General features: G+C 43.1%; 1 protein-coding gene across 4 annotated transcripts in view; it reads right to left on the bottom strand.

Annotated features, from left to right (window-relative positions):
- Positions 1–484: 484 nt before the first annotated feature.
- The window catches only part of NOL11 (nucleolar protein 11), a 31,904-nt gene continuing 19,631 nt past the window's right edge, over positions 485–12,757 (bottom strand). The window contains exons 9-18 of one of the 4 annotated variants that reach the window (XM_006146774.3): positions 11,640–11,763; positions 10,717–10,805; positions 9,636–9,710; positions 7,736–7,920; positions 7,457–7,582; positions 6,273–6,500; positions 5,160–5,238; positions 4,553–4,645; positions 1,116–1,223; positions 485–955 (exon numbers count right to left, since the gene is read on the bottom strand). In XM_006146774.3, the coding sequence (XP_006146836.1) occupies positions 839–955; positions 1,116–1,223; positions 4,553–4,645; positions 5,160–5,238; positions 6,273–6,500; positions 7,457–7,582; positions 7,736–7,920; positions 9,636–9,710; positions 10,717–10,805; positions 11,640–11,763 (1,224 nt within the window). In that variant the 3' untranslated portion in view covers positions 485–838. The remainder of the gene's footprint in view (positions 956–1,115; positions 1,224–4,552; positions 4,646–5,159; positions 5,239–6,272; positions 6,501–7,456; positions 7,583–7,735; positions 7,921–9,635; positions 9,711–10,716; positions 10,806–11,639; positions 11,764–12,757) is intronic. The other 3 variants (XM_006146775.3, XM_027771165.1, XM_027771166.1) reach the window with 3 other exon arrangements.

The following is a 12,757-nucleotide window of genomic DNA, read 5'->3' as shown; positions in this document are numbered from 1 at the left end:
AATCACCCCCCAGGGGGGATGGTCACGCCGCAATCCCTTCTCCTCCATTCTCCTCTTGGGATCTTGGGCACACATGCCCACAACGTGAGTTTAAGCCACCGGGTCCGGGACTCGAACCACGGTCGACTACGTGGGAGTCCAACGACATAGCCATTACGCTAACTGCTCGTCCCAACAAATAATTCTTTAATAAATGTAAATAAATAGTCTATTATCAATCAACCTATAAAACTCTTTCAGAAGACTTTTCCACTATTTGTTAACACATTTTACAACCTAAATTAATGTTTTTCAACTAGCCACAGTGGCGATCTGAGAGCTGTGTACAGGGCCCGAGATCCTTTAACCACGGAGAATACGAGGGGGTGCGGATAGGAGGACAGGAGGACCCGGGACGCTCCCTGCCTCGCCTCGCCTGTGGCTCTGCCGACTGCCGTAAGTACAGAGGAGCTGAGGCAGCTCAGACTGATGAAAAGACATCCTCCCTAGGATCACCGCTTCCATGGTGATGCTTTTATTAAAAGAAAAACTATTCGATACACATGATAAGAAATTAGACTTTTATCAATACACAAATAAGTTTACTTAAAATCAACCCAGTTGCATGTTTTTTAAAATCTCAGAACCTCTCCCACCAATGTCCGCAATGTAGAACAGGCCCAGGAGAAACCACCAGCTCTACCTAGAAGCATCGGTACGCACTGACAGTCCGGGTACCTGCTGACACTGTCCTCTCCACACTGAGACGGTCAAAAACAAAATGGCTTTTTTGCCTGGATGAACAGAAGAGTTCTTACAAGAGAACTTCACAAAATGTCTGTGAAGGACAACTGGTAAATCAGAAGAGTTCCAGCACTTCAATTGAATATAGTCCTCTATTATTCTTTTCCTGATTCAATTTCTGTAGCTCCCGAAAACTTACTTCTATCTTGTTGAGCTCTGAATAAACACATATCTAAAGAAAAAAGAGGCAGAGTAAGTTTACTGTAACTTTCATATGTAAGCAAACCCTCTATAATTACTAATAACCATCCCAAGGAAAAAAATGTAAATAATTGTACTTTAGAATTTTACTTGGCTAAAAATACAATTGGCAAAATCAAATAGTCACGGACCTGGGATTTCACAAACTTGTATAGATTTATCAGCAGCCGTTTGGCTTCTGGTATCATTACCACGACAGTAAAATTAGCATCTAGAAGTAGACATATCCAATCCATAATCTGAGAATAAACGAGAAAGGAAAAGGTAATATTTTAAGTTTAATTTTAGGTTAATTCACTTAAAAATTATTTCATTTTATTTATCATGATTATTATCATTTTAAAAATTTGCTACAGGGCACACCTGCTCATCATGTCTGGGATTTGAACCATGACCATCCATGTGGAAGTTTAGCACCATAACCACCACCCTGCTACCTGCTGACTCCCAGGTTAATTTATTTTACAAAGCTCATAAATATATCAAACAATCAGAAGAAAAAGAATTACTTATAAAAGTCTGAACATTGTAGTTTAGAGACAGAAGAATTTATAAGAAACATAAAAAGATTCTTCTCTGGGTTTTAAACTTGTTATTTTATAAACATAATTTGGCTCTTAAAAATATTTTAATTTTATTTATTATTATATTTCAGTTTTACCAGTGAGACAGAGAGAGAAGGAAAGTAAGAAAGCAAGCCACCAGGTCCAGACTTTTTTTTTTTGAGAGTTTTTTTTCTTTTTTTTTGCTATAGGGCGCGTGCGCTCGCCAGACAGACAGAGACAGACATAGAGACAGAAAGCGAGAAATCACCCCCTAGGGGGGATGGCCACGCCGCAATCCCTTCTCCTCCATTCTCCTCTCGGGATCTTGGGCACACATGCACATGCCCCCGGTGTGAGTTTTAAGCCACCAGGTCCGGGATGCAAACCGCGGTGGACTACGTGGTAGTCCTGCCACATAGCCATTACGCTAACTGCTCGTTCCCCAGGTCCAGACTTGAACCACAGTTGGTCATGTGGGAGTTCAACACCTTAACCACCACACCACCTGCTGGCCCCCAAGATTTATAAATTTTATCTTTATTTTAATTAAAAAAAATTATTTAATATTATTCATTGTCATTATTGTATTGTATTGTTTTGAAGTTGACCAGAGAGACAGAGATAGAGAAGGAAAATGAGAGAGTAAGCTGCCAGGCCTGGAACTCGAACCATGGTCAGCCACGTGGGAGTCTAGCTACCTTAACCACTGCGCCACCTACTGGCCCCAAAATAAAATAATTCTTAAAAAAAAGCCCCAAAAAACAGGGACCAGCAGCTGGCATAATGGCTATGTCGTTGTACTTCCATGTAGTTGACTGTGGCTTAAACTCACGCCAGGCATGTGTGCATGCGTGCCGAAGATCCTGAGAGGAAAATGGAGAAGGGACTGTGGTGTGGTCATCCCCCTCGGAGGGGTGATTTCTCGCTTTCTATTTCTCTGTCTCTGTCGTTCTGGAAGCGCATGCACTCTATAGCAAAATCCTCTCATAAAACAAAACAAAACAAACAAAAATGACTGTGGCTTAAACTCACGCCAGGCATGTGTGCATGCGTGCCGAAGATCCTGAGAGGAAAATGGAGAAGGGACTGTGGTGTGGTCATCCCCCTCGGAGGGGTGATTTCTCGCTTTCTATTTCTCTGTCTCTGTCGTTCTGGAAGCGCATGCACTCTATAGCAAAATCCTCTCATAAAACAAAACAAAACAAACAAAAAAAATAAGGTCTACAATAAAATTCCAAAAGAACATTTTCCCCCATGAGCAAACAATTATCAGTCCTTTCCTGACCTCTCGCAATAAGGCTAACGAAATTCTTAGAAAGGGTCATAGCGAAGCATCAGGAATTTAAGATGAATCTAAGTTGTGCAATATAGAATTACAGATTTAGAAATCTACCCAGTGGGGAACCAGCAGTTAGCGTAATGGCTATGTCGCTGGACTCCCATGTAGTCGACCGCGGTTTGCATCCCGGACCCGGCGGCTTAAAACTCACGCCAGGCGCGTGTGCGTGCATGCCCAAGATCCTGAGAGGAGAATGGAGGAGAAGGGATTGTGGCGTGACCATCCCCCCTCGTGGGTGATTTCTCGCTTTCTGTCTCTCTGTCTCTGTCTGTCTGGCGAGCGCACGTGCCCTATAGCGAAAACCTCTCCAAAAAAAAAAAAAAAAGGAAAAAAAAAAAAGAAATCTACCCACTGAGTTGACACTCTCTCAACATCTAATTCCATTGGATTTGCTGGCTTGTGTATGTGATGAGGGAGGATACATATATATCTATATATATTTAATTTTATTTATTCATTCATTCATTCATCTATTTATTTCAATTTGACCAGAGAGGGAAAGAACAAGAGAGGGAAAGTGATAAAGCAAGCTGCAAGGTCCAGGCTCAAACCACAGTCGGTCACGTGGGAGTCCAGCACCCTTAATCACCATGCCACCTGCCGCCCCAAGGGAGGATATTTATATGGACTAGGAAGCAAGGAGAAATCAATTACTGAATTCCAGATATGACACTGTATATAATCTTATAAAATTTTAAATTTGGGGGCCAGCAGGTGGTGTGGAGGTTGAGGTGCTTGACTCCCACATGGTTGACCAAGGTTGAAGCCCTGGATCTGGTGGCTTGCTTTCTCGTCTGTCTGTCTGTCTGTCTTTCTTCCTTCCGTCCGTCCTTCCTTCCTTCCTTCCTTCCTTTCTTATCTTTCTCTGGTCAAATTGAAAAATGACAATAATAAACAAAATCAAATAAATAATTATTTAAAAGGAAGAAAAAAAAATTTTTTTTTTTTTAATTTTTGGGGTCAGGACGTGATCTATTGATTAAGGTGCTGTTCTCTCACATGGTCAACTGTGGCTTGAGTCCTGGACCCCATGGCTTGAAACTCACACCGGGCGCATGTGAGTACATGCACAAAATCCTGAGAGGAGAAGGGTTTGCGGCATGGTTATCTCTTCTGATGGGTGAATTCTCGCTTTCTGTCTCTCTGCCTCTTCAATGAGGGCATGTGACCTATTGCAAAAATCCCTTTCTCACAAAAATAATTAAAAAAAATTTTTTTTAAATACCAGAGAATGTGTACACCTGCCAGAGAGAGAGGAAAGGAAGAAAGCATTCCCCGAAGGGGCATGACCACACCGTAATCCCCTCCTCCATCTCTCCACCCTGTGGAGATCTGGGGCATGCTTGCACACACATTTAGTGTTGTTTTCAAGCAGGCAGGGCCAGGACTCAAACTGTAGTCAACCATCTGGGATATGGCATCCCCCAACTACCAGGATGTAAGGTTAACCTCCTATATATTCTTTTTCTATTTTTGAAAGAATCATTTTATTTTACTTTATTTATTTATTTTTAAAATTTGAACAGAGAGGTTCAGAGTGAGAGAGAGGGAGAGAAAGTGAGAGAGCAAGTTGCCAGGTCCGGGACTCGAACCATGGTCAATCATGTGGGAGTCCAGTGCCCTTAACCATCACACCACCTGCCGGTCCTTCTATATAATCTTTCATACAGGAAAATTATCTCACCTGGTTCAGGGTTGGAGGGTGTATTCCAGGAAGAGTCATGGTAGCATTTTCGCTACACTTTAGATAAAGGAAATACAAATACTGGAGAAACAGCTGGGTGGGAAAAAAAAAGAGGACAACTGATCACTTAGAAAGATGTTCTCTATACATAAACCTAACCAAAGAAAAAGACTAGAAAGACATTTAAGAGGCTATTCAATTAAACTTGTACATCAAACAAATGTGGCAACATCTGGGACACATAAACGAGTCAACGTAGCCCTTGCTCTCGGCGAGGCCACCGCCTGGGTCGGGAAGTCAGAGGTGGTAAGCTTTCTGTTCACAAACAGGGACAGAAGAGAATCCTCCTCCCAGCGATTCCTCTCAGTGTCAATCACTTACAACCCGGACGCCTTAATCCGGCCATCAAATTTGGCATGGGGATACACCAAAGTTCCCAAGAATCACTCCAGTTTCTTCGACACAATTCTTTACCATGAGGGCCAGGCAATCTGGTATCTACCTGAAAGATTTTGAAAACCTTTCAAATGTCCTAACAGCTGGTTAGACTTAGGCAGCAGAACTGAAACCAGAAAGAAGGTTCCGCAGCCCACATGGGAACACTTACAGTGATATGCTGTGCAGGGATGTCTTTCAAGTGAGGCAGGAGAAACGTCTCACTGTATGCTGAATGAAGAACTGCATTTCTGCATTTCAGGACTGAAGGAAAATCTTACTGCAACCACTAAAGACTATTCTACTGCTAACACAAGTAATTCCTTTTCCAGCGATGTATTTCTTTTTAAAAAATTAGTTTTTATTTAGGCATTCATTTATTTTAATTTGACCAGAGAGAGACAAGAGAGAGAGAGAAAAAGTGAGAAAGCAAGCCACCAGGTCTGGGACTTGAACCGTGGTCAGCAGTTTGAATGGGAGTGTCCAGCACCTTAACCACTACACCACCTGCTGGCCTCCCCAGTGATATATTTCTCAATTTATACAAAAGTTTAACTTACCTAAAAGAGCTCTCTATGGGGCCAGCAGGTGGTGTGGTAGTTGAGGTGCTGGACTCCTCATTGGCCAACTACAGTTCAAGTCCCAGACCTGGAAGCTTGCTTTCTCACTTTCCCTCTCTGTCTCTGGTGGGCACAAGTGCCCTGTAGCAAATTTAAAGAATTCTACCACCTGACACATTCTCTCTCTTTTTTTGGGTAGTTTACTATAGGGTGTGTGTGCTCGCCAGAGACAGAGAGCTAGAGAGAGAGAGGAAAAGTGAGAAATCACTCCCTGGGGGGATGGCCACACTGGAATCCCTTTCCCACCACGCCTCCCTCAGGATTCTGGGCACACGAGCTCATGTGCCCGGCAAGATCTTCAAGCATCTGCCAGGACTCATCACCACGTCAGGCATGCAGGATCCAGCTCCTTAGTCACCGGGAGGACCCGCTGTCCTCCCACCCTCCTAATCCTTGGAGATCATGTGGAATATTTTACGGTACAAACAATTAGTATTTATTCAAAATACTGACTTTTAGCCTTGATTAAGCTTCTGCCTCTGTATAGCTTCTTAACTGAGAAAACACATTTGTCAGAACGTAGCATTAAACATTATCTATTTTTAAGCAGAAGCAGAACAACTGAAAAATGAAAGAAAAACCTTCAGTTATCTAAGTACTCCCTGGTTACTGCTTTGCCTGTGATCGCAGCACTGGAGAAACAGGGACACTGCTCCAAAGGATACAGAAGAGCGGCTCTTTTTGGTATCACAGGACAAGAGCTCTCCTCCGCTGTGTCCTGAGGCTTCTCGTGTAACTCTTGCTCACAGTTACTGTGGTTATTCCCTTCAGCAGTGAAGCCGTTTTGAAGAATTTCAGTTTGCCCTTCTCTTTTCTCAACTTGTGCAGTGTGGCTATGGTCAAAGACGGACTCCATATTGATGTCTGTTTCGTGAAGACTGTCATCATCAATGCTGTGATGTTAATTCAAAGAAAGACATTAGTCCTTATCACTGAGCTTACGAAAAAAAGTCATTTTCTAAGCATTCGATGTTTTAAAAAATCGGCAGATGGCATAATGGTTATGTTGCTGGACTCCCACATAGTAGAACACAGTTTGAGTCCTGGACCTGGTGACTTAAAACTCACACTGGGAACCAGCAGGTAGTGTAATGGCTATGTTGCTGGACTCCCATGTAGTCGACTATGGTTCGAGTCCCGGACCTGGTGGCTTAAACTCACGCCGGGGGCGTGGGCATGCATGCCCAAGATCCCAAGAGGAGAATGGGGGAGAAGGGATTGCGACGTGGCTATCCCCCCAGGGGGTGATTTCTCAATTTCTGTCTCACTGTCTTTCTGGCGAGCGCACACGCCCTATAGCAAAAAACCTCTCAAAAAATAAAACAAAGCAAAACAAAAAAACACCTCACACTGGGCGTGCGTGCGCGCGCGCGCATGTGTGTGTGTGTGTGTGTGTGTGTGCTTGCACAAAATCCTGAGAGGAGAATGGAGGAAAAGGGGTCTCCCTCCAGGGAGATGATTTCTTACTTTCTGTGTCTTTGTCTCTCTCTGGCAAGTGCGCATGTCCTATAGCAAAAATCTCTGGAGACAAAAATAAAAAAAAAAAACAAAACACTAGAAACAAACAAAAAAGTAACAGGGGACCAGCAGTTGGTGTAATGGCTATGTTGCTGGACTCCCATGTGGTCAACTGCAGTTCTAGTCCTGGACCTGGTGGCTTAAACTCATGCTAGGTGCGTGTCCATGTGTGCTGAAGATCCCGAGAGGAGAATGGAGAAGAGATTGCGATGTGGCCATCTCCCCTGGGGGGTAATTCTCTCTTTCTGTCTCTCTGTCTTTCTGGAGAGCGCATGTGCCCTTTAGCAAAAAAAAGTAACAGAGGAAAAAGAATCACTCAGTTCTAACTTACCTCAAGAAAATTTTTAAGCAAGTGCATGTGATTGATTCGGGAATGTCAGGGAACTGATGTAGACAGAGCTGTAACAACTGTACATCTGTCTTTTCAATGGCAACTTCCATTAAGTCAGGGCACAGGCTGAGAAAAAAATAAATCAGAGTCATAATCATATATTAAGGAAAATGTCAACTGCGGGTAATTTATAAGCTTTTTCAGAGTTCAAAAATCACAAGGGTAAAACCAAGGTCAAGTTGGTTATCCATGTACAGTTTTGTGCATAAAAACATCTACCTGTAGGAAAGCACGTGTGTTTGGATGAGTTGCATCAGACAGTTCCGGGGGTAAAATGATGGTTCTGCTTTACGTCTTCCCAGAAGTTCTGTCACTATATCCCCGATTTGAGTATGAAAGTCAGGTGTCCGTTTAGCGGCCAAAAATTTACGTAGTTCTACTTCGATGTGTTTTTCTGAATCTTTCTGAAAAGGCAGAACTAAAGAATTCAGTCTGGCACAATAACCTCATACTGAACTTAAAACTTCCTAACACAACACTTTCTCAAATGGCTAACAGTATTCATGCATTCTTGTGGTATGAGTTTACACTACAATTTCCTATGTCAAGAACCTGCAAAAGTAAAACAAAAACAAACAAACAAAAAACAAACCCCCAAAAAGCCCCAAGGGTTTAGAAAACATCTTTAGATTACAAATACATTCAATGTAAACTTGAATATGTTGCTGAAGTTAATACTGTAATATGGCTCCTTATGAGACTGTACTAAGAGTCAAAGAATTCAAACTGCTAGACCAACTCTGACAATCTTAAGATATAATACAGGGGCCAGCAGGTGGTATGGTGGCTAAAGTGCTGGACACTCCCACATGGCTGACCACGGTTGGAGTCTCGGACCTGGTGGCTTGCTTTCTCACTTTCCCTCTCTTGTTCTCTGTGTCTCTCTCTGGTCAAATTAAAATAAATGAATGAATAAATAAATAAAATAAAATAAATAAGTCTTAGCCATTATGCTAACTGCTGATTCCTATTTATTTTATTTTAATTTGACCAGAGAGGGACAGAGAGAGAAAGAGAGAGAGAAAGAGAGAGAGAGAGAGAGAGAGAAAGTGAGCCACCAGGTCCAGGACTCAAACTGCAGTTGGCCATATGGGAGTCCAGCACCCTTATCCATCATGCCATCTGTCGGCCCCTGATTTTTAATATTTCTTTCTTTCTTTCTTTCTTTCTTTCTTTCTTTCTTTCTTTTTTTTTCGAGAGGTTTCGCTATATGGCGTGTGCACTCGCCAGACAGACAGAGAGAGACAGAGACAGAAAGCGAGAAATCACCCCCAGGGGGGATGGTCACGCCGCAATCCCTTCTCTTCCATTCTCCTCTCAGGATCCTGGGCACGCATGCACATGCGCCCGGCGTGAGTTTTAAGCCGCCGGGTCCGGGATGCAAACCGCGGTCGACTACGTGGGAGTCCAGCGACATAGCCATCACGCTAACTGCTGGTTCCCAATATTTCTTTTTCTTAAAAAGATTTGTTTCTTTATTTCCATTTGTTATTATTTTTACATTTTTGACCAGACAGACAGCGAAAGGGAAAACCTGAGAAAGGAAACCACCAGGTCTAAGACTTGAAGCACAGTCGTCCATGTGGGAATTCAGTGCTTTTAACTACCACGCCACCTGCCAGCCCCATGATTTTTAGTATTTCTAATTTTTTTCTTTTTTTACAGTTTTGATATGGGACACATGTACTTACTAGATAGACAAGAAACAGAGAGGAAGTGAGAAATAATTCTCCATGGGGGATGGCCATGCTGTAATTCCTCCTCTTCCATTCTCTTGGGATTTTGGGCACGTATACACAAACACACTGCATTTTTCAAGCCACTAAGTCCAGGACTCGAACTGCGTAGTTAGCCTTATGGGATCCAGCCACCTTACCCACCATGCAACTGCTGGTCCCCATATTTCTAACATTTAAAAAAATTATTTGTTTAATTCCATTTGTTATTATTATTTTTTAATTTGACCAGACAGAATTAGAGAGAGAGAGAGAGAGAAAAGGAAAGGGAGAAATCAAGCCGGCAGGTCTGGGACATGAACCGTGGTTGGCCATGCAGGAATCCAGAACCTCTAATCACCATGCCACCTGCCAGCCCCATATTTGTAACATTTTTTACTAACCTTTATAGTCAATAGAAGTTGTTCAGATGCTGGAACTTCTTGCTGTGAATTTACTTCAATTTTTCTTCTCCTTAACTAGGATTAAATTAAGTATCTTAAGATCTTTAAGGTTTGTTTCTTAAGCACAAATAAAATTTCTATACTCAGAAGATCACAAACTAGCCCACTGTCACAATGGGGCCTTAACGCCACACACACAGGCCATACACTAACTGCCTGTGTCACTTTCGGATAAAGCCTCAAACTGCTCTATCATTAAGATCAAAGCTGTAAGAGTGATATGAATCATTAAAATATTTCAGTCTTTTTCTGTTTTTCAATGTCTGCACTAACATTTTTATTTCTTTCTCTCCTTTTTTTTCCCCGACAGAGGGCATGTACAGTCCCCAGAGAGAGGAGAACACGCCCCTGTGGGGAAGGTCATGCCGAAACCCTTTCTCTACCGTTTCTCCTTCCCTTTGGGATTCTGGGTATGCACACATGCACACTCGGTGTGTTTCTGAAGCCTTCAGGTCTGGGACATGAACTTGGCAGTTGGCCATGTGTATCCTGCCGCCTTAACACCACCACCACAAGCAGGCACTTTGTTTCTTTTCTTTCATTTTCTTTCGGTTTATTTATTTATTCCACTGAGCAAGAGAAGGGAGGGAGAGGGAAACGGCAACCCCAAAAGGATCCCGACACACAATCTACCCAACTTGGCCAGGCTGGGTTAACAAGCACGCCTGGGTTATTCAGGGAGGTCTCTAAATGTGAACCACACCAGGGTCCAGTCCGTATCATTTCTTTCTCTTCCTTTCTTTCTCCTTTTCTTCGTTATCATTAAAGGTACATGTACTCGCCAGACAGGGAGAAAGAGAAGCAAGCACCCCCACATGGAGAATAGTCATGCTGCCATCTTTTTCCAGCTCTCTCTCCTTTGGGGATTTTGAGCACACTTGCACACGCACTCAGCGTTCTCGAGCTACTGGGTCTGGACAGGAACTGGGTGGTCGGCCATGGGGGATCTGGCTGCCTCAATCATCAGGCCACAGAGTTGGCCCCTGGCCGGAAACATTTCTATTTCAACTACTAAACTTACACTTCTCCTTGACTGCTCTGAGTTCTGTAATCCAAATCCACATGTCTGAGATGTTTCCCAGTTTACGAAATGGGGCACAGCGTGAGTGCCTAAGAAAACACAAAATACATCATTTTTGGAAGGTTTTAACCTGTTGGGATTCACCCAACAAAACAAACAATAAAAACAACCAGAATAAAAAACAACGCACAATTCAAGAGAGGCTTTAAAGTCCATGTAATTGCAATGATGGCCTTGGCTCGGCAAAACCTAATACAGTTCAATGCTGTCTGCCCAGCAACGTGGAGCCAACAGACAAAAATCTGAAATCTGTCATTTTTTTCATAAATGCCTTTTCCATAACTCTTTTAAGATCTCTGTATTACTAACTTTGCTGATGGATCTCCCATTGCTCCTCATGCCAGAGGACACTGGCACCGAGACACAGCAGAGCACCTCCACCTGCAGCACCGGCCGTGTGTACCGTTTACAAGGCCACCTGGGTCAAGGACGCTCCCCTACCCCCTTTTTAAATGTTAGAATGTTTTTTTAAATGTCACAGTATATGCACACCAGAGAGAGACAGAGACGGAGAGAGAGAGGGAGAGAAAGCACCTCCATGGGGAATGGTCACCCCATAAACCCTTCTCTTCCCCCTCCCTCCTCTGAGAGTTTTGGGCATGCATGCACATGTGCCCAGCATGTTTCTCACACAGCTGGGTCCAGGACTCAAATGACGCAGTCAGTCATGTGGGATCTGGTTACCTTAACCATCCAGCCATGGAGCCAGCCCAGGCCAAGGAAGATTTAATCAACAGTGACAAATTGCAAAATTAAGTATAGCCTCTCTAAATATTATAAAAGGCTGTGGAAATCCACATATAAACCTGGGAGCTAATAAAATGGGTTGTACGAATAAAGCAAATGTATAAGTAAGTTTCTACCTGGATCTTGACTGTGCTTGAGTTTTCCAAGAGCGCCCGCTAACGACGACACCTCACACTTGTATGGAATTACAGTTAGAAATTTCCCATGCAGCAGAAACAAATTTTCCCAATAATACCAGAGCTACAAAAAAAGTTATGAAAAACATAAGCACATTTTTTTCCTTCCAAGATCTGACTCCTCAGAGCCTTATAACTTGTAATGACAAAGTACTGTATGACCTATCTTAGCATAATGAAGAACAAGGCAAATGGAGCAACACCAATTCCAAGAAACCCTTACGTTCTTACAGTGGGATTGGATTACACAGCTATCGTTTTGCCCAAATCTGAATGAAGCATAATTAATGTTTTTCTTTGAAAGAAATTGAAAGCAACTTTAGTAAGGAGTACACGCAGAGCAGTTACTCCGGAGGTGGAGCAGCTCTGTGGGATGAGATGAGAGCGCAGTTTCGTACCCTGCTCAGGTGTCAGGGCCAGGGACGAAGCCTTAAGAAGAAGGGGAGAACTGTTAACTAAAAGGAAAGATGGTAGGACTCCCCAGAGTCAGGGCAGCCAAGTTTTTTTTCTTTTTTTTTCTGAGTTCTGTAAGCCAAGCCCACATCCCTAAGAAGCTACCCAGTTTACAAAATGGGGCACGGTGTAAGAAAACACAAAATACATCATTTCTGGAAAATCTGATCACTATTTAAAATGCATATTCTCATTATTACACATTTATTAACATAATTACCAAAGCTACTGTAACACGGGGAAGCAGTTATAAATACTAAGTGACAAAAGTGCTGGCCATGTGGGAGTCCACCACCTTCACTACCATGTTATCTGCTGGCCCCACTCTTGCCTGTATTTAAAAATGATCAGTAACATCCTTGGGAACCAGCAGTTAGCGTAATGGCTATGTCGCTGGACTCCCACACAGTTGACCATGGTTCACATCCCGGACCCGGTGGCTTAAAACTCACGCCGAGCGTGTGTGCGTGTGTGCCCAAGATCCCAAGAGGAGAATGGAGGAGAAGGGATTGCGGCGTGACCATCCCTCCTGAGGGGTGATTTCTTGCTTTCTGTCTCTATGTCTCTGTCTGTCTGGCGAGCGCACGCGCCCTATAGCAAAGACC

Source organism: Tupaia chinensis, unplaced genomic scaffold, assembly GCF_000334495.1.
Source record: "Tupaia chinensis unplaced genomic scaffold, TupChi_1.0 Scaffold000187_1, whole genome shotgun sequence".
Lineage (NCBI taxonomy): Eukaryota > Metazoa > Chordata > Mammalia > Scandentia > Tupaiidae > Tupaia > Tupaia belangeri.
The sequence above is the reverse complement of the archived record's forward strand: the minus strand, read 5'-3'. Positions and strand labels throughout refer to the sequence as shown.